The sequence below is a fragment of the Haliaeetus leucocephalus genome, unplaced genomic scaffold (genome assembly GCF_000737465.1).
Source record: "Haliaeetus leucocephalus isolate CR32 unplaced genomic scaffold, Haliaeetus_leucocephalus-4.0 Scaffold566, whole genome shotgun sequence".
Taxonomy (NCBI): domain Eukaryota; kingdom Metazoa; phylum Chordata; class Aves; order Accipitriformes; family Accipitridae; genus Haliaeetus; species Haliaeetus leucocephalus.
The window spans coordinates 3,358,901-3,380,211 of NW_010973002.1; the positions used below are offsets into that span (position 1 = coordinate 3,358,901).

Genomic DNA, 21,311 nt, shown 5'->3' on the forward strand with positions numbered 1-21,311 from the left:
AAAAAAAAACAAAAAAACCCCACCCAAAAACCCCAAACAAAAAACCCCACCAAACAAAAAAACCCCAAAAAACTGAGTAATGCACTGGTGCACTGGTGCTTTTGCTGTCCCACATGGGTGGCCCAGAGAGAGACATGGCGTGCGACCACTGTGCTAGCAGTGGTACAAACATGGAATGCTTTTGGGGATTGGGTTCCAGAAAAAAAAAACAAACAACTCACATCAGTTGCATTCGAGTGTGGTCACATTTGAAACAGAGAGTAAGGTCAGTGCTGGCTGATACAAACAAGTTGCCACACAACCTAGCAGAAAGCAGGTCCTCAGGCTTGTTAGCCCCAGTTGGAAACAGCATGGGGGAAATGACCACTTGAGCCCACATCTTATGCTGCACCTCATTTTCCCAGGGAAGGAGGGCACAAGAAGTTAGACACCATGTAAGACACTGAAGGACACGCAGCACTTTTCCAAAACAGAACAGCATGTACCTCCCTCTGAAAACTGATGCCTTGGGTTGCACACACTGTGGTGGCTTGGCCATGGCCCAATGTTAACAGAAGGGGTTTTGGGGGACCACCATCCACCAAATTCGGCCGTACTAAGATCCTTATTTAGCTGTGTCTGAGATTCAGAAGCGTCGCTTGTTGTCCATGTGGAGTGAAGAGGGAGAACACATTCCCTCCTTCCCTGTTTGCTCACATAGATAGGACTCAGCTTTGCAAGGTCCTGAAGTCTGGAAGCCTGATAGAGCACCTCACTCAACTATATTCCTTATCTTTGCACGTGACCAGTTTCAGTGATTAAATGACTCACATACAACAAGGACAAAATTTTGCCCTGTGCTCACCCACAATTTTATTCCACTAAATCAATACACATGCAATGACATGTAAAAATTTCTAACAAATGGCTAACTTTAAATAACAGAACTCCAACCCCATCTTTGTAGTGTGTGAAGTACCTGCCTTGGAAAAAGTGGAGAAACTACCAAAATTCTGTGAAGAATATAAACAGACTAAATATCTTTTGACCACCCATTTTTCAGAGATAAAGAAAACAAGAGGTAGAGCTGGAAACCACAGGAACCACAGGAGTTGTTACTGTAAATTATACTGGTTTGCCTGTGATTTTATCAAGCCCATGCAACAACAAAACAACACATTCTTGAAGTAGTGAACTCAACAAACTCAAATAATATCTATTAGTTTACCCTCAGGTCCTGGATCCCGTAGTCTTTCATCAGTGCTATTTGGAAAACCTCCAGGGAGCAGATGTATGCTACCAGCCTTGACAAGCTTTGTTTACCACTACCACCTACTCCTGTCAGAAGTGCACAACCCCTAGGGGCTTCTAGGATACAACTGATCTGGCACCTGATGACAAAAAAACATTAACGTAACATAGTCTTCAACAACATCAGCAGCAAAGTTTCTCAATTTCTCTTTATTGCACCAAGCTTTCTCCACCCCCCTTCTTTCTTTTTTTGTCTATTGTGTGCTCCTGACACCTAAAAGTACATTATCTTCGTGTCAGTATTTTGTCAAATATCAAAGGTCTGCACTGACCTCTACAATGACCAGAGCCTGTCTGGTTGCTCATTCTTTACATTATGCTGCTCCACTGACTGGACTCAGAAAAAGATCTAGTTAACCTGAAGGGAAGATGACTAAGCCCTAGAAGCGCATTAGAATTTCATGTCTGGCAGTTTACACCACAAAGGCTGAAGGATGATGAATCTCTTCATGAAAAATATGCATCAAACTTTAATTTACTCTTGGAATACCTAGCCCAGACTACTTAAAGTATGCTTTTATTTGCTGATCATGGAATACTATAGGATGAATGAGGTCAGGTGAGAATCTGGCCCAAAATTAGACAAGATTTAGTTGCTAGAATTTTCAAAAGTAAGTATTGAGATAATTCTTCCCCCAAAACCCTATGTTTGAGACATTAAGAAATCTCTTGCAATTGATATTTTAATAATTTATATAAGCATCTAAAAAATATTTTCAAAGTTTCATTTTTTAAAATCAGATGCAGATTCTAAGGGATTACAGCATAGTACCAGCAGACCAGAACTTAGAGACAGCATGTTGGACCTTTTGTTTCATTTTTCTTCCATGTATCGATGAAAAAATGCAAAAAACAACCCCCTCATTCTCTTTATGTCTCATGCCACTGAAAAAAATCATCCCTGAAAAAACATCAATGAGAACCTTCTTAAATGAGGGGATAATGTGTCTAATCTGGTTGCATCTAATAAAGAGGCAGAAACCTGTTCAACCAAAACATTACTGGAAGCCAATTTTCTTTGACCTCACTGTAGAACTGTGAGCCTTATTCATGATTTCACAATGGATCCATAAAAAAAAAAAACATAAAAGGTGTGGAAAAAATTTACAGGATTTAATTTCACATACGCTTTTCCGGGACTGCCAAATTATAAGGCTAAGTCACCCTGCCACTTTGTTTGCCAAACTGGGATACTACTCTCAGTCACTAGACTTCAGAGATAATATAATGGCTTACCAACATTTTCAAGCAAATTTAGCGATACCTGAGAAGGCTTCTGTCTGCAATTCTGATGACTATCACATCAACTTCTAAATCAGCAGAACAAAATCTACAGTTCCTATGAAAGATCCATATGATTGCCTTTGTAATTTAAGCTCTTTTTTAATCCTCTTGGAGAGAAATTTCTACAATAGACTGCTTTGTCAAGAGTACCTTCTCTTATATAGTTCCTGCCTAAATATGTGCAAAGTGAAAAACAATGACACTGAAATCCCAGTCCAACTCAATGAGAAGAAAAGGTTCTGTGTTAAATGATTTGACACTGCAAATAATAGAAACTGCTTTAACAAAACTAAGCTCTGCCAGCATGGGCCTCTGTCTCTTTCTCAAAATCACTGATATTATACATGACCAGAACGACTGTATATGTTGAAGAAAGATTAAAAATAATGACAAGGAGCAACAATGAAGTCTGTGCCTCACTTATTCAGCAAAATCTTTACTTCATCTTCTGAAAATTGGCTGGTTTTCTTCTGTGCAGGAAAACAAAGCAAACATGGTTGATCAGATTTCAGAAACAGCAACTGAGATTTTGGGCCATGATGAATACTACGATATTGCTGGACATGAAAAATCAAAATTACATTAAACTGAGATAAGGTAAGAATACATATGAAAAACATCTATGGATAAATAAAATAAAATAAATCTATGATGACAGTTAGAAGTCTGGGCTGGTTTAGATTTTAAAAAAGTACAAGGCTAGGCAGCAAAGCAAATTCAAGTCTGCCATGCAGTGGCAACATTTAGTATACGTTTAAGGTATTACTTGTCCTTGTTTTGAATTAATCTAATTTTAAAAGCATTTTCTCTTTCCTGGAAACAAAAGATAAATATTACTTTTCTTATAAAGGCCTGTTACATCATTAAGTAATTAAAAGATAAGGCAGACTATCTACAGCTTTATAGATTATTTTTCCAACCTCACAGAATAAGTGCTGTTAATTTCTGTGCAGCACAAAAAAGGATGAATCTCTGTTTAAACAAACAAAATGGATGTTAGCTTTAACACTGAGCCACAATCTACTCTTTCATAATGGCACCAATAAAGTATATTTAGCAGGCCTATTGCTGCATGGTGCCCTCACATAAGCCTTCCATTAAGAGTGTTACAAGTCTGCACTGCAACAACCTCTGAACAGTAAAAAGCAACAACTTCGTGCAAACATTGGTAGCATCATGATGAATTACTTGCTCCCTTTATAGATATTCTACTTACACATGCTGCGTGGCACCCTCAAATAAGACTAGGTTCATAGAAGCACGCACTTCATTGTAGCTTTCTAGGAACTCCTCAAGTAGATTCCTCAGTGGTTCCTGCGCTTTCGCAGGCTTGCAGCAACACTGGTCTTCCACATTCTACCACATAGTGAGAGAGAAAAATAATAGTTAAAAAATGCCCTAAACACAGCACATGAAAAATGTTTTCATGAAAACACGGTTTCATGAAAACATGTACCCACGCACTATGCACTGAAAGACTAAAATAGGTGCAAGTATGGGCTCAATCCATTTGCACAGTACATCCAAACAGACAGGCTTCAAACAAAGTACTAGTAAAGCTCTCTATATGTTTAATTGTTCATGTCTAAACTACTTAAAATTAAGGAGCAATAATTTCTTTGTGATAGGAAGTCACTGCTCAATCTAGGTTCAAACACTCCCAAATATATCAAATTTTCTGTTTGGGTGTCCTCATTCCTATCCTTATTCTATTTCTTTTCACTCCTCTTTTACTGGCAAATAGAATTTAGAAAGGAAGGGAAAAAAGGACTAGTAAACAAAGTTGATGTCTTCCAGTTTCCATTTTTTGTAAAACAAATTCAACTACTCCCTCCCTTCCCTCCCTGCTCTCGTCAGGAAAACTATTTTCTTTTTTAAAAATCAAACATACATGCATTTAATATGTTCATTTTAGTTCGTGTTCCTGTTGCTTTGTCTGCTGCAAAATGAGTATGCTTTTAAGTGAAGAGTTTTTGAAGGGCAAGTAGAAACAATATCGTGGTCCTCACTAGTTAATTCAACCTTGGTATTGGCACAAACACACATTAATTCCAGAAGAAACTGTATATGCAATAGTACTACATAATATGTGACATTATTTTGTCTTCCTTGTGCCATGTCTGATACAATGAACAATACTGAGAGGTACTATATTTCATTACATATGACAGGTTAAAGAAACAAGAGGTATACATAACAAAACTTAACTGAGAACATCAAGGCAAAGAAACATACTTGTATCCCAGTTTATATTTGCAGTGTTTCCTCTGTGAAGACCAGATGGGTGTATTGTCCCTCATCCCTGTACAGCAGAAAGACCAAAATGAAACCTGTATATCTACTTTGTATGTCTTGCAATATACAGCATCTTAACTCTTTAATAGTTTAAATCTGATAACAGATACTTTTATTTGAATAACCAAAAGTGCTCACAGTTCAAAAAGTACATGCTGTTTTACTGACGTGCTCTGAAATCCTGCGATTTAAAATTATTTGAAAAATAACTTAATTCAATTTTTTAATACATATGCATATATATACACATACATACACACACTTAATACTCAAGTTAAACTATTCAGGGAAAGAAGACTAATACAAAAGGAACAATTAGTAAAGGAAAATGAAAGTAATTATTCTTGTGGTTTGAAGCACAGAATCAGGAAACAAAGTGAAGACCGCAACTCATTTCCACATATTGGTGAAGAACATGAAGAGTCATGTCCGCAGACAGGTTGCTACCTCCCCGTTCTAGAGAAGGCTCAAGTGTTTGCTTTAAGTTACTAACAACACTGCAACAGAGATACTTGACAGTCCTCCACCAGTCAAACATTACAGTCAAGGTAAGAATAATCACCTCTGAATCTTCTCAAGGGGAAGCTTCCTTGATTTCCCCTTTTCACTTGCTCTGGCACCTGGTTTTCCTCAGTAAGGAAGATGCTTGCACTGGGGGCTGAGGATAAAAACATAGTGTGCTACTGATACTTACAGTTCAAGTAAATAAGACCTTTCACTACCCAGTTCTTAACTTGCTGGCATTAGGCAAAATACTTGCAAGCTACCAATGTACCTCAAAATACTTGTGCATAGCGTCTATCATAATTTTATAAAAGAAATTACAGTCTTTGTTTTCCACCAGTTTATCTCCATAGCCACGTGCTGATTCATGAAGTCAGAGATATTAAAGATCCTTTGGTTGCTGTAAACACTTGGGTGTAGTAAACAGAATGCCCTAAACATAACACAATTTTTTATTATTATTTTTTATTTTAAATGCTGTCATCTGGCATCAAAATAGGCCACTCTTAAGGGAGACTAACTGATATTCTGCAAAGACATTAATAATACTGAGTAAATACCCAATACACATTGTACTTGAAACTATATATTCTTTAACATGAATCAGAATGTCTATAAACTAGCAAGTTCTCCAGCCAACTGAGTGTGCAAAATATAATTGAAACAAATGTCTGCTCTCCACTGACTAGCACAATTAGGTGACTCATTATGGTTTGAGGCCCTAGTGTAGTCCAGGATACAGGGAAGTATCAGCACTGCCAGGATCTTACATGTTCACTAGCCATGTTTTGCAATACCACTCAAGAAAACAGGACACAGTTTATCAAGACAAAACTAGCACTTTCTCAACTGTCACTTCAAACTTCCTTCCTTAACAAATTCCACGCCGGGATGGCCACAAACATACATGATGGGCCAGTGCATCCCCATCAAACCAAGGTATGTGTTACAATAGGAGACCTGACAAATCCTTGCCTCCTTGCTAACAGTTCATGATGATCCATGGGGCGTGCAGGCAAGGAGAATGTTCTGGAAGAGAACAGAGCTGCACTCCAAGGAGCAGGAAAGCATGGAAAACCAAACCAGGATCAGACTCACCTGATTTTACAAGAGGGACCAGGATATGCTGAACATATTATATTCTTCCCTCATTTTTCTCTTTAATCCCAGGTCTGGCATTTGACTATTGGTTTCAGCCCCTACTTCAGAGCTTCTTCAATCTGTGTTTTGTTCTACCTAGTCTCCAGAAAGTTGTTCTTCCCTCTGAACAAATGTTGACCTTCTTTTCTCAAAATAATAAGTAAGCATAGCAAACTTTGCAAACCATTGCTCTATTTCAACTAAATATATTTTCTTTCTTAGCTTTCTACCCCTTTTATCTACCTGACCATAGTCACCTCAGGGCAAGGACTGTCTTCTATTTTGTACAAAGGGCATCTGTTCTTCATTAGTCCACAGGCCAAGGTACCTCATTAAATAATAAAAGGCGACAATAATAGAGTGTTGTTAGGTATTAACAACATTAAAATTAGCCCATGGTATAGACCTGAAAGACATTGGAGAGGTCTCCCACGTTAAAGATATAGCGGAACTTAATAGTGGAACTTAATAGTGGTTGGTGCGAGGTTTTGAACCACCACCTGGTAAAGCCATATGGCTGCTTGTACTATGGCTGGAATATTCTTATTACTGATGGAGTAAAGGCATGTTGCTGGAAGTGGGAGCAAACTATATTGGTATAGATGGTAGACAGGGAATCTGAAGAAGGAAAGTTCAAAGCAAATACTGCAAAAAGTCTCTGAAAATGAAAAGGGAAAAAGACATGAAGATTCTCCAGTATCAGGCAGCAGATAAGCATCAATGAAGCATTAAATGACAAGACAGCCTGGTGAAAACGCAGTTACTTGTTTGTCACAGAATATACTTCATTTCTAGCCTCATCCTTGATGCAGTTCCACAGCAGTTGCATGTCTGGCTACGAGCCCCAAGGGCACATCTACCAGGTGAAGGACTACATGAGACTGCAATTGATATGAAATTCAGGGGAATCTCAATATCATAATAAATATGGTGCGTCTCTTTCTGTTTAGCTATAGGAACAGCAGGATTTTGAACCTGTACTAAGTTTCAGACACTATGTTTTCTCCTATCCCCTTTCATCTCCTACCTATTGCAGTGAAAAGCTAAATAGTAATTATTTAATGCATTAAATACAGGATTGCTATAATATGACACTTCAAACCATACCTGGAGTCTAGGGTTGAGAGTAAAGCTGCCAGCAATTAGATTCATACAGGCAATATACTGACAATTATGAATTTCTTTAATAGTTAGCTTCTGCTTATCATGCCTGAGAGAGAAAATGTAGCTTGATTAATATTAGTGACAAAATACTGTACACTTTCCAGGCTTAAACTCAGTTGAGTTTAATACTATTAAACTCTGCCCTATGGGAAATCTGTAATACAAATGGCCATGGAAGTATCAAATTAGGATCAACATTTTAAAATTAAGAAAACCCCCACAATTTCTATCACATAATATTTTGTTCAACATTTTTGTTGAAATGAAGATATTACATTCTCACAAAACATTCTGATGATGATAAAGAGAGACTTTTTTAAAATGAAACTGGGTCCAAACAAACTTGAGTGAGTACAACATGGTCAAAGAAAGTTCAAATTGGTTTGAGAATGCACACAACCATCATACATAAGAGCAGGCAAAATTAACAGATCTCAATAAGAAAAAAAACCAGCAAAGATCATCATAGACTATGATGTGGCATGCTTAAAGATCACTCCTTTTTTTGCATCATCATCTGATTGATACTGTTTCTGGCTCTCCAGATAACACAGCTTCCCGTGAATTAAAAGGAGGCCACTTAAAAAAAATATAAAATTAAAAAAGGCTTTCAGTAGCTGGCAATTTGAGTTCCCATTGCCCAAATCTGAAGACAGAGTCTTGTTTTTTAGAAGTTAGTGTACAACTGAACTAGGCCAAGCAGGTACCATTTTACAAAAAAAACACTGTAAGAGGAAAACTCATAAATAATGCAGCCATTCCCTGCTTAAATCAACAAATCCTTCCCAGGACTTCATAGTATAATGCATTCTCTTTCTTTCCCCGCATTTGCAACAAATTTTACTCTATTTTAGAATTCTCAAAAGGTTATGTTTAAAATCCCTGAATAGAATAGTCAACTTTTTTCCTAATTTGATTTGTTTTGTGAAATGGAGGTTTTTAATTTTCAGTTTGGTTTTGTTTCAAAGGAAACAATTCAAAACAATTCAAAAGAAAGAAGCATCAACAGTTTTAAGCAGTAGGGACTTTTAAGATCTGAAGTTTGAAATCTTTGTGAGGAAACAAAAAGATTCTTGGCTAGAATAGCATATAGGTCTGGGGAGAAAACAGAAGGGCTTTGAGATGTTAGCTTTGCATGTCACTGAATTAGACCTGATTGATTTCTCCAAGCTAGAGATGCTTCAGATTTGAGCAGTCACTTCCTTTTTTCTCTTTAGGTCTTGTTCCTCAATAAGATATTCAGCTGACGCCTTGTATCATTCCTTCATGAGATGAAGTATGACCAAGTAAAAAGCTTATATATTCAACTGAACCTGCATTAAAAGGTGCAAGAACATTACAGATGTTATTACCTCACCATAGTCACAATTATAGTCAGATCACAGCATACATGCCAGTGAAAAGAAGAACCTTCTATGAAACAAAAGTTTTAAGGGTATGGGTAAAATCCTTGAACACATGGTGAAGAAGCACAGAACTGAGAAGATACACTCAGCTTCCTAATACCACTGAAGTAGGCTGGTTTTGTGTGTGGAGTCCCTGCCTATCTGTCTGCGCACCTCCTTTTGACAATACACAGACAGCTAGCTATGTGTATTTAAATCTTCTTTTTTTTTTTTTTTAATGTCTGATTACTTCTCTCCTTTACTCACCAGATCATTCACAATGTATTCTTTGTATGTCATGTTTTCTTCATGTCACATAAAAGTGATATGCTTGTATATGAACAAGAATCTAATATGCATTTATAATAACAATGAAGTATTTACACAAGATATAGATCCGCCTGTAACAGAACGCAATCAAACACTAATCAGTTGATTTTAAACTGAAAACTTTCTCTTTCCACAGACTCTGGTGAAAGGATACTAATATATTTAACTGCCAAAAAATTAAATTGTCCTTTGGAAAGTAAGAAGGGAATTACCTTAATTGCCCAAATCAACTTAATTATCCTTCAACAGTCATCTTCTCTGGTTTTCTTCTCACAGCAGAGAAAGAGCATTCATTTTAATCAGTATCATAAAGTTTCTGTGGATTTTGTCTGCTGTCTTAACAGGATGATGAGAAGATAGTGGGTGGTATAGGCTAAACATCTGGCAAGCTGCAATTTAGGGAATCAGTTTCTGTGTCTCTGACATCCCTATTCTCATCAGGTCAATTGATGGGGTCAACATCCAGCAGTTCCATCATGGGCAGCTGAAGGATACTTCCCTTCCAAGACTCTCTATAGCCCCTTCACTTTCTGCTTCTCTCTTCTAAAACTGTTTATAACCTCCAGGGAAAGCATGCTTTTCTGTTTAAGCAATTCACCTGGAAGCTTTCTCTTTTATGTGGTTTAGGGGTCCCATCATGGCCCACAATACAAAAATTATAGGATAACATTAAGTAAGAAGTAAAAGCTCACCAGTGTCCGTGATCTATATGCTGCCGAATAAGTACATGAGGTTGAACCGTTCCGTATCTATCTACTTCAGGCATATTCAAATCATCAGTAAAATAGGTAAGTTTCTTATTTCCTGCTGGACCATAGTTATGACCAGCTTTTTTCTCCAGCTTTTTTTCAAGCATCTCTGAAATGTAACACAACATATGTAAATATTGTTACCATACTAAAGAATACTAAAACTAAACAAAATCAAGAATTCAAAATCATGCTGGCTAAAATTTATGAAACATTTCACCACCTACAAGGGTTTTTGAACTATCAAAGTCCTTAGTAATCAGTGAAATTCACAGAGTGTCTTTGAAAAAACATCACACTGCGATTCTGAATTCCAGAAGAGTCTTTTTGATTTATTTGGTTGACTGCTTCACAGCTTTTGAAAATCTCACTGCATATCCATCTGCATCCTTTGGAACTGATATGCTTTGAATGTGAAATCCCCAGGTATCCTGACACTCAGCAAGTTTACCAGTGAAGTAGATTATTTTCTTCTTCTCCTGGGAAGAATTAAACAAGGACTTTACCATATGTAAAAAGTAAAAATATGAATTGTAAACATCATTTAATCAGGAAACTAGTGTGGCATCTCCCATACTAAGAAATATTAAGCTGATTGTATTAAATTTCAGCCTATTGCCCAAAATGAGGTGGTTACACATGATGCTGAGTGCAGACCATCAGGAAACAAAATTAATACAACAGTGAACAAATTAATTAAAATACCCTTACATATTCATCAGAACTATAAAATCTTGAGACATAAATTTTCAGTTTATGCAATTTTTATCCAACTGCACTGCCTCCCTTAGAGTTGTAAGGGAAAGAATAACTACAGAAAACTGCTAAGTCATCTTGAAGATAGAGAAAAAAACCACTTGTATTAAACGTTATTAAAATTTGAAACTTGGTATGATATGATCCTCAACTTTTGCCACTTAGTGAACTATTCCACAGATTCACAAGAAAGGATTCACCATCCATGGAAGTTTGATTTCTAATTGCACTGTTTCTATTTTGTGTATGGAAATAAGAACCTGCAGAAAGCATCAGAAATTTATTAAAGCAGGACTGGAAACTAACTATCTCATCTCTCTTCCTTCCTAGGTCATATATTTTTGTTGTCTAAATGATCACATAAATGTTTTGCACAAAACAAAACCACAGTAATAGGTTGACTTCAAGGAAAACTTTTCAGCATGTCCCAGTGACTGGGGCTCTCATCTCCAGTGAGCAGCCTAATTTCAAAAGCTCTCTCTGCCTCATTCAGAGCAGGGATTTGAACCAAAGGTGGCTATGAAACAGTTAGGGAAGATGGTGGTTACAACCCTTACAGCACAGGAGGGAATTTAATTCAGATTTTATATGCATCAGATTTCTCGCTCAATACTGCTGGGCAAGAGGAAAAAGATTTCTCAGAAATTTGTTGCATCTAGCCCAGGTTTTTTTTGTCCAGTCAATAGTGTCATGAATTTGGGATACACCTGCTATTGGTGTTGAGATGACCAAGCCCACATTTTTTAAGACTTTAATATTTGTCAAAAAGAAAGGAATGTAATGAAGGAAAAAAAATAATTATCAGTTCCATGTATAATAAGTAGAATAGGAAAAAAATGCAGACTACAGACTTCTTTCTTTTTTCCATTGTATTAAGCTGTATGTTAAAATCCTTTGGGTTAGATAATTAAAAAAAAAAAAGTGAAATGTAAGCATATGGTTTTGAACTTGTCTTTTTTTTTTTTTTTTTTAACTGGGTAACATGTTCACAAAAGCTTGTAGGAAATGGAAACTGCACTTGCGTAATGACAGCTGAATGCTGTACGTCACAGCACTGCCACGGTTTTGACTCTCAGCAGACTTTTTGGTTTCTTAGGCAAAGCAGTATAAACAAATATATCACTGGAAGCAGTTTCCGTTAGGACAAAAGGAGTGTTGTGTTGTCATCTTAGATTCTTCAAACAGTGAATGAAATCATCTGCAAACCTCAACAGTGGTTTATTGTCTAGCCAGTTCAAGAAAGGTAACAAATGCTTCCAAGGACATTTCCATCTAGTCAGAGTCAGCTAAAAGGATGGTTACTGACTGGAGAAGGAAAGTAAGCAGATAAAAAGTGAAGGTGTGCTGGAGGACAAGACAGAAATGTAGAACCTCAACATATTTGCAATTGGATAATCATAAATTTGGGGGGGGGGGAGAAGCCACGACTGCACTTATCCTGCTTTTCCACCACAAGAGGGAAAAAACTTTTTGCAGAAAATATATGCATATGAAAGGTTTAAAGCATCTCAATTACCTTAAAATCTTAGGTAAAAGAAGACTTTCTTCTTTTAGCTGAGGTACATATATAGCAATACTTTTAAACCCCAAATTAGGAATGCTCCATCTTGATCCTAACCTTCTCTAAATTTGAAATGAAGTCTACAATTATAATCTATTACTCCTATTTTTTTTAAAATACTGCATTATTACAATACAGTAAGGAAATATATTTTACTAAATTCCATTGTACATAAATGTTTATGCAAATTTCTTCTCTATGGCACTGTTCCAGAGTTTAGTATTACTGAAGACCCGAAACTTAATGTACCAGTATTGGTTTGCATGAGAACCTGTCTCCAAGTCAAGTAACATTTTGAAATTTTCTGCTGTTCTAGAGGCAGAGCAGATGAGTCATACGCCTTGGGGGAATGCTAAATAAAACCCAACACTACATGCTAATCTCACCCACTCTTGCAGATACCTCAAAAAAAGTTATGTGGATACAGATAAGATGGGAGCTGGCAGAAAATACTGCAGACTAAAAAGTGATACGATCTGCAAGAAAAATCTTTTAACCTCTAAACAATGGAAAGAACATGGCAATGTAGTGAATAACTGTACTTCAAGTTCAGCTCTTAAGCTCTTCGTTTTGAACCAAGACAGTTTAAATTGCTCATTTGTGTAATTTGATGTGAATGCCTCTTTCCATTAAAAAAAAAAAAATTCAACAATTTGATTGTTCCCAACAATTGCTCGGAGCTGTAGCCTAAAACACATAAGGCAGGCATTTCAGTGTATCACTTGAATGCATTTTATAGGAAGAAGCATCAGTACACGCAAACACAAAAATAACGAGGCAGTCATTTCGAGCTATACATGACAGTACAAAATCATTCCATCACAGCTCACCAAAAAAAATGTTGTAAACACAATGGAAAGTGAACACAATATATTTTTCCTGAATCATCACGCAGTTCTTCACCTGCTGTGATTAGCAGAGGGACTTGCTAGCAGAGCATTTAACAAAGAGGGACTTGGCTGAAGAGCAGCAGACAGAAGGAAGAGCTGCAGACAACCAGAGGAGTCCATTTTTTTGTTCATCTCTTAAGTATTTCTTAGAAAGAGCTGTGGATGTTCTACAACACTGACTTAAAAACCGAAGGAATACTACTAACATTTCATGGCAAATCCTTAAAGGTTCATAAGATCTCAAATTTTATGCCACAGTACAGTTGGTAGATGTGATACACTTGCAGAGAAAGCCTTTGTGATGCCTACTTAACCTATTTGGTTTATTTAAAAAGTTTCCTGCAAGAAGAATAGACAACCTTTGCTGCCTAGGAGCTCCTTTCATCAGCTTCTGTTTGCAATGGAAAGTGTTATGCTTTTGTGCTCTAGTGCCTTTGTCATGGTTACTGCTGGAATGGCAATCATTAGCTAAAAAAACCCTCTCTGATCAGAGGAATACCTGAAAACTTTTTAAGGCTGATTCCCCACTAAAGGAGCTGTGACAGTTTACAACAGCTCATGATCTCACTCTGACACACAGCCAATTTCTTTTCTCCTAATCTCTCCATTCATTTTGAGGGGCAAAAAGGCTATTAAGTTCTGTTAATGCAGGATTCTATGTTAACATGAATTTGGAAACTCTTCAAAGAATAAACTAAGGTACAAAGTAAACTGAAAGTGATATTTGCTTATCTGACCTGAATAGAGAAGAAATCAACACAAGATAGTAAAGAAAAAACAGGGTAAAACCTTACTCAATGGAGATTTGTGGATTTATACTTATATTTTTAAGCCTAGTGACAATTTGATCCATTAGCAGCAACGTAGATTGGCTAGAAAATTAAAAATTTGATTGCACAAGTAGTTAAATTAAGCATCAAGCAAACTTAAATGCTCCTAAAGATTTTATCTGAAGGCTTCTTAAATTCGGGAAAGTTTTTAAAAGTGAGAAATTGTTTTCTGTATTTTCTCCCAGACATATGAGACGATAAGCCAGTGCATTAACTTCTTTAGTGCTTTTTACAGCTGTGAAAAGCTGTACAGTGAATAGGCCATGTCATTTTTTCTGTAGAGTGATAAGAGTTCAAGTTACTGTAAGGATAAAGAAAAGAAGGCAAAGAAGGCATATCCACTGATAGCTGGGCTCTCTCTTGATTGTGGTGTTCATGAAAAGCAGGGAGACACAGAGCTTTTATGAGTCTATTTTACTTTGACTGTCTGCTGCCTCTTGTTCCAAAACCTACCACCAGTATAACATTTTTGGCCAACGTACAGCCCCCTCTGTGTGTTATATTAACATTTCCTTTGCTCTGCATCCATCTTGCCTATGGAGACTCCCAACTTCTCTAGACAGGGACTGCCCCTCATCAGGGATGGTATGGTGCCTAGCAAAAGCAAGCCCAACTCCTGACTGTCATTTTTGGTACATCTACAGGCACAATGCAGAGACATCCACGCTAGCCAAAGCTGGCTCAAAGCTTCTTGTTAACATAAGTAAAGCCAAGTTTTCTCTTGTCCACAAGCACAGAGCAACTTGTGGGAGCACAGTGTGAGTGCCAGTTTGCCCCACAGTTTCATCCTCCTTCTTTCCTCTTGCCTGCCCCAACTTTGCTAAGTTTTCCACTTTGCAAAGCGAGGAGCTTGCCAAGACTCAGGCAACGGCAGTAGCCAACAGCTGTAATGAAATCGTAACAGCTGTGTAATATTTTTCACCTTTGCTGTTGAGGGAAGATAGGTTTCTTGCATCTGTGTGGAACTTACTCTGAAGCACTGCTGATACTGTGTAGTAGTTGAGAGGGATGTTATCCAGGAGGTAGTCTTCAGAGAGAGCAGCAAGCCTGTCGCCTACAAACACTTTTACTTACTCTGGCATTTCCAACAAGCATGACTAGTTTGCCTTTTGTTAAGAGTAAATCAATAAAATATTTGAGAAGTGCAGTCTCAGATGTGTGAACAAAGATTGCCTGAAATTGAAAAGGAAAAAACCCCATCAAACACTTGCACAACACAGTTTAGTTTTAAAAGCAAACAGTAATTTCTGTCTCTCCCTCTGGCTAGGACTGAATTCTAAAAAGCAATGAAATGGGACACACCGTTCTCTCATTGTCAAACACAATTACTAGAACAGAGTGTTCTACTAGATTACTTTTTACACAGCATTGCTACCTGAAAATCTGTATTCAATTTCTTCTAATAGGAAGATTTTTAAATCGGATTGTAGCTGAAATGCATTGGTTCCGTCTCAACCTTTACAGAATGCCAGTCTCCCAAAACCTGGTAGAGAAACAAAGGCTAGTGCAACAGGTAGTTGGTTTAATTTTTCAAGTAGTAGCTCCATTTGCTTTTTGGTCTGGCTTTCAGCATACCTAAAACTGGACAAATAGTTGGCAACAAATTAGCTTTAGTTACTGTGAGCACCTAAAACCTTTATTGCCTGATAAAACTTTCTTTTCCAAGCTCTGTATTTTCCTACCAAATATTAACCATCAAAGAGAACTTGTTACAGGATAGCTGATAATGGATAATGTCTTTTGATCATCAGCTCCATGTTTCTATGCCCACAAACTTATAATCTCCTCAAGAAAATTCCTACTCATTTAAGCATTTAAAAAGAAAGAGGCCTACAAGTTAATGCAATCAAAGCACCATGAAGCATTTGAGAATATTCTGTGAAACACACTGAAAAAAGAGCAAAACTAACCAAACCCCCAAACTGAGGCAATTACAATTAACAGCTCATGCGTTCTACTTCTCCACTGACAGATACATATCATACTATCATATTTGACTTCTACAATTTGTATTCCACAAATATAAGTCTAACTTTGTAAGTTGATCAGGAGCATAGTGGAAAGGTGATAAAGTGATTTTCTTCCCCCCCCCCCATTCTGTTAGTACGAAGGGAATTTAGCTGGCAAAAGAATACCTGTGGGTGCATAAAGCTGGCAAGAGAAAAATATTAAGGCTTCCGTTTGTGGTGTACAGTTGCTGTGGGCATTATTTTCAATGATTAAATGGACTTGAAGCCTGAATTTCTCCTACGATGGAAAAAGGGTATAAACCACTAACAAATTGAATATGCTATGTCTTCAGGAGTGCTTTAATAACATAAAAATCAATAAAAGCATTGCTTTATTGTTAAATCCTCAAGACTAAAATAAAGGTACATGGCCCAGTTAGCAGGGATTTATCCAAACACATCTAGAGAGTGTTACTTCCAGGACATCTAAGACTATGTCAGAAATCATGACAAGACCCTAAAACCTTCCCACATCTAGCAATGCTCGGCATGTGGTCACAGGTGTGCACTGTACTTGCAGAGGTGCATCTGGATCCACATCAGGAGTCAGGACCTTATCCACCCAGGGCAGGAACTTCCTTGTCTCTGCATCAAGGTAATAATTGAACACTGTGCCCTGGGATGGAAACTTCACTGCTTTCATCTTCTTAAGCCACCAGCAGCTGAATTCAGCTTGGTAATTTGAAAGCTATAAAATGGTGCATTGTTGACAGTACATATTCCATAGAGACATTCGTGTGAAACACACATGAAAAACAGACTTACAAATAAATCTTATTTTTAAATGCGTATACACGTAGACTGTGATGAAGTAACCAAGAACATCAAAGCAATACCTTAGTGTTCTGCTGTTTAAGGGGCTAAGGACAGGCCATCTTCTGATGACATCCTGGGTTGAGTGCAGGTGTCAAGATGTTGGCAGAAGGGGGCTGCAGGATGGCCTCTGTGAGGAGAGGATGGGGGCTGCCCTGTTCTGGACATGGCCAGTTCCAGCCAGCTCCAACAGACCCACTACAGGACACTGCAGAGCCCCTTGGCCAAGCTGGTGCCGCTTCAGGAAAAACATATTCAAGAAAGGGCAGAAAGACTGAGAAACAGCAGAACACCAAGGTCAGAGGAAGAGGAGGAGCTCCACATCACTGGAACAGATACCCACACTGCAGCCCCCTGATGACCCCATGCTGGAGCAGGTGAATATACCCTGAAGGACTGGAGCCCAGGGAGACCCCATGCTGGAGCAAGGGTAAAGCATGAGAAGGAAGGAGTGGCAGAGAGAAACCACAGTGTATCAACCGTAACCCTCCATCCACCCATGTTGCTTGGAGTGGGCAAGTGGAAGAGTGAAGGAGTGACGCTGATTTTGGCAGGCAGGAGGGGGAAAGGTTTTGGTTTAATGTTTGCCTTTGTTTCTCACCACCCGCATCCATTTTAATTGGCAACAAATTAAATTAATTTTCTCCAAATCGAGTCTGTTTTGCCCATGAGAGTAACTTCTTACCAGTCTCCCTGTCTTCATCTCGACCTACAAGCTTTTTCAGCCTATTTTCTCCCTCTACCCTGCTGAGGAGGGGGAGTGAGCAAGCGGCTGGGCTGGTGTTCGGCTGTTTGCCAAAGCTAACCCACCACATATCCAGCCCAAATATTTTGTTTCCTAAATCTTTTAAATTCGGTTTAAATTTATATAACTGTGGGACCACAGAGATGAATTCCTTCAGACAAGACCTTCCTGCATATGTCCACAGAACAGCATGTCTTTTTGAAGGACATTAAATCAGATGTTAATACGACCAAAAAGATCTTCCCAGTCTCTTGTTGCAATAATGTGTTGCTTCTGATTCTTCAACTTATGCAAGGTGCTCCTTTACCTACGGATGACGCACATATAAACTTGCTCCTTCACAAGGGCTTCATCTAATTCAAGCAGCAGTAAAGCCAACTGTATTTTTCAGCCTTTAGGAGGCAAGTATGACTAGATACTTCTCAAGAAATCAAGCTCTATCTAAGCAAAACACTGACAAGTAATTGTAGAGTTTTAGAACTTTCTTCTTCAAACCTTTTGTAGCATCACAACAAAAAAAAACTCACTAAGGGGAATGCATTATAATGCCTTGCTTATATCTACATTTCTCAGTGTAAATCCAACAGGTGAGATTAAACATACATCTGTCCAGCCCTTTATTAAATGCTTCAATTCTGGTAGGCATGACTCTCATACTACTTTTTACTGCTTGCCAGGGACTTTAGTGTAGATAAAAAAGTACAACTGGTAACACTTCCCTAAGTAAACACAGCTTCTCTATGCACGGTAAACGGGACTGCATGCCGTCTTGCATTGCAGGCAGTCAGCTCCCTCTGGTCAAGTTAGCTCATTTACAGATAAGCTCTGATAGCTACAGTACAACAGGCCAACAAATCAGACGCATGGGCCACTGCTCTGCACCCCTCCATCAGTATTAATGAGTAGAAACCTGCATATACATATATACACACACGCACATATGTATTTATATCTGTTTAAATATGTAGGTAGGTGTGTGTGTGTGTATATATATATTATATCTGTTTTTCAAGCACAGTGAGATACTGTGGTCATTTTCATAAACTTACCTGATCTTGAAAGAATGCCCCACCAAACGCCCAAATACAAGCAAAGACAAAATACATCTCATAGAGCTCTCTGGGGCAATCCATTGGCACATTTTCAGGGGTCAGTAAGCAATCCAGCAGAGAACAGAGTTTCTGCAATAAATAAATATGTGAAGAGAGTGACCTGTGAGTCTTACTCCATAGGAGGGTGACAGTGACCTCAAGAAGGTATTTAAAATTTAAGTAGTGAGACTGCAGCTCCTTGCTCTGCTTCCTTATTGTCTAGGAGCTCCTTTCAGAGGTCAAAGGCACAAAACAGGCCTACTGATAAAATGTACCAAATTACCTTCATTCCACACTACTTAAAGCAAAGTATATGAAGATAACACAGTTCAAGCATGTACATTATGGCAAATTCTTAACACTCATACTCAATCATTAGTTTTCTCCTCTCCTCTTGACTTATTTAGAAGCAGGCAAACAGAAGAGTTTAGAATGACAAGGCATATTAAGTAAATTTAAAATGTCAACATAAGGATGTGCAGTATCAGATTGTTTATGTATGGAACAAACGGAGCTCAGCTCCATTCTTTAATAACGGTTAATAACATAGGGCCTCATTATCAGAGTATGAGAGTAACTAGTGAGCATTTAATTTAGTGAGCATTTAATTAGAGAGAGGCAGAATGCTTGTATGGAGAGATGAAATGGCTAGCCCTAAGCTACCTAAGACATTACTAACAGAAGCAACGCAGGAATTGAAAAGTCAGGGAATTATGTGCAGTGCCATAAACACACTACCTTTCTTCTTGTTACAATGGACCGCTGCAGTATGAAACCTCTGAACCTCTGTAGGTCTCCAAAACCAAAGATCCACGTTTGATATATAAGAGCCTCTCAATTTCATCTCACCTGCATTTCAGATAGACAGTAATTTTAAGCATTTTTATTCCTGCATAGGACCACATGCTCAGTGGATCTTTCAGAAACACTGTTTCTTAAAATATAAATAGTTATAATCCTAATGCATACCTGAACCACACTATTCTCAGGAATAACAGTTTTAAATCTTGTTCTGAGTTGTTCTAAGTAAGGAGGCACATATTTGTCAAAAAGAACAGTCAAGTTAGCCTTTTTGGATTGGTATCTCCTTGTTTCTATCCAGCTGGCAACATACCTGCAAAACAAATTGGAAAGCAACCAATTTTTTAGCAGAGAGAAGTTGAAAAAAACCCAAAATTTCTTCCCTCTAGCTTTGAAATGCAAACTTTTGTTCACTTTTGAGAATTGTTTGTGATTGCCTTTAGTGCAATGCACAAATACTACTGCACTGGATACAAGTCAGACATAAGTGCTGCCAGCCTTACAACATTTTTATTTGTTTATGCAAAGATCATTATGCTGCAGAATTTCTAAGAGCTATTATGACAGTTGAGCACACCGGCATATGGCTACACTCCTTTTCCTTGACTGCATCCTTTATTCCAGGGAAGGCAGGGAGAAAGGGCCTAGAAAGGGCTTTCAGAGGGCTGCACCACCAAAAACCAGGTGGGATCAAGGATGCTTTATTTTATGTTGTTTGAGAACAGACTATTTAAAATACCAGCATGTAAGTTATACACAAGAGCGAGGATTATGTGACACCCAAGTTCAACATAGCTTGCATTGCAGATATCTACAGTAGTATGTATAACCCAGTCTGGCTGAAAAGTCTGGCTATATGTAATTAAGGACAAAAGAGTAACCCTTCTCATCTGCTAGTTCCTATCACAACCAAGTCTAAAATTCCTCATCATTACGCTAACTGAAGCACATGCTTCAGGTTAGCAGCCATTTGCTTAACTGTCTATATACCAAAGGATTAGGCAATTTTATCCCCTGCTCGTGTTCACACAGTATTAGTCAAACACAGTCTAAACAGATTATTTACTCATTTACAGCTATGCCATTTGGACAGTTTGTTGCCTACTGTTTCCATCTCTACACTCCTCTGTTTGCTGTGAGAGATCATATTGCCTCTCTATGTCCTCAGCAGCCCTCTGATTCTCATCACCCAAGGTGGGCAGCTTGTACAGACTCATGCTGTTTGATTAAATTCTCCTACTGACAAGATTTCTCTGGGAGATATTTGCACTGAAGGCTTCTTACCCCAATGGCATACAACTCTAACACAGACAGTTAGAACTGTCTGAAATGTTGATGACATATTGGAACGCTGCAAAATTGAATTTTGACATGAAACAGCAATACTGCTGCTTGAAAATAAAACCACCGACTGACAAATGTTAAAAAGAATCACTTCTTACTAAAACTTGTAACAACTGTTTTGGATCAGCTCAACAAATGCAAAAACAAAAGATCACATTGGACTTCAAGTTAACGCATTGTGCCTTGACCAGCTAAATTTCCTTTTATTCACGGAAACCCATATTCTTTAGAAAACATCTTATAATTAATTTGCATGAAGCATAGATGTATAACAAGTTAAAAGAGCAGTACTGTGATCCAAACGATTAAGAGAAACAAAAAGCCAAGCTG

At 37.9% G+C, this 21,311-nt stretch overlaps 1 protein-coding gene across 1 annotated transcript in view; it reads right to left on the minus strand.

The window, feature by feature from the left end:
• Nucleotides 1-21,311, minus strand: part of DNAH11 (dynein, axonemal, heavy chain 11) — a 159,472-nt gene that overhangs the window by 81,368 nt on the left and 56,793 nt on the right. Inside the window, 10 exon segments of the mRNA XM_010577660.1 lie at nt 1,208-1,370; nt 3,791-3,930; nt 7,064-7,171; nt 7,621-7,723; nt 10,085-10,250; nt 15,149-15,237; nt 15,239-15,351; nt 16,702-16,875; nt 18,795-18,926; nt 19,806-19,950. Coding sequence (XP_010575962.1) covers nt 1,208-1,370; nt 3,791-3,930; nt 7,064-7,171; nt 7,621-7,723; nt 10,085-10,250; nt 15,149-15,237; nt 15,239-15,351; nt 16,702-16,875; nt 18,795-18,926; nt 19,806-19,950 — 1,333 coding nt within the window.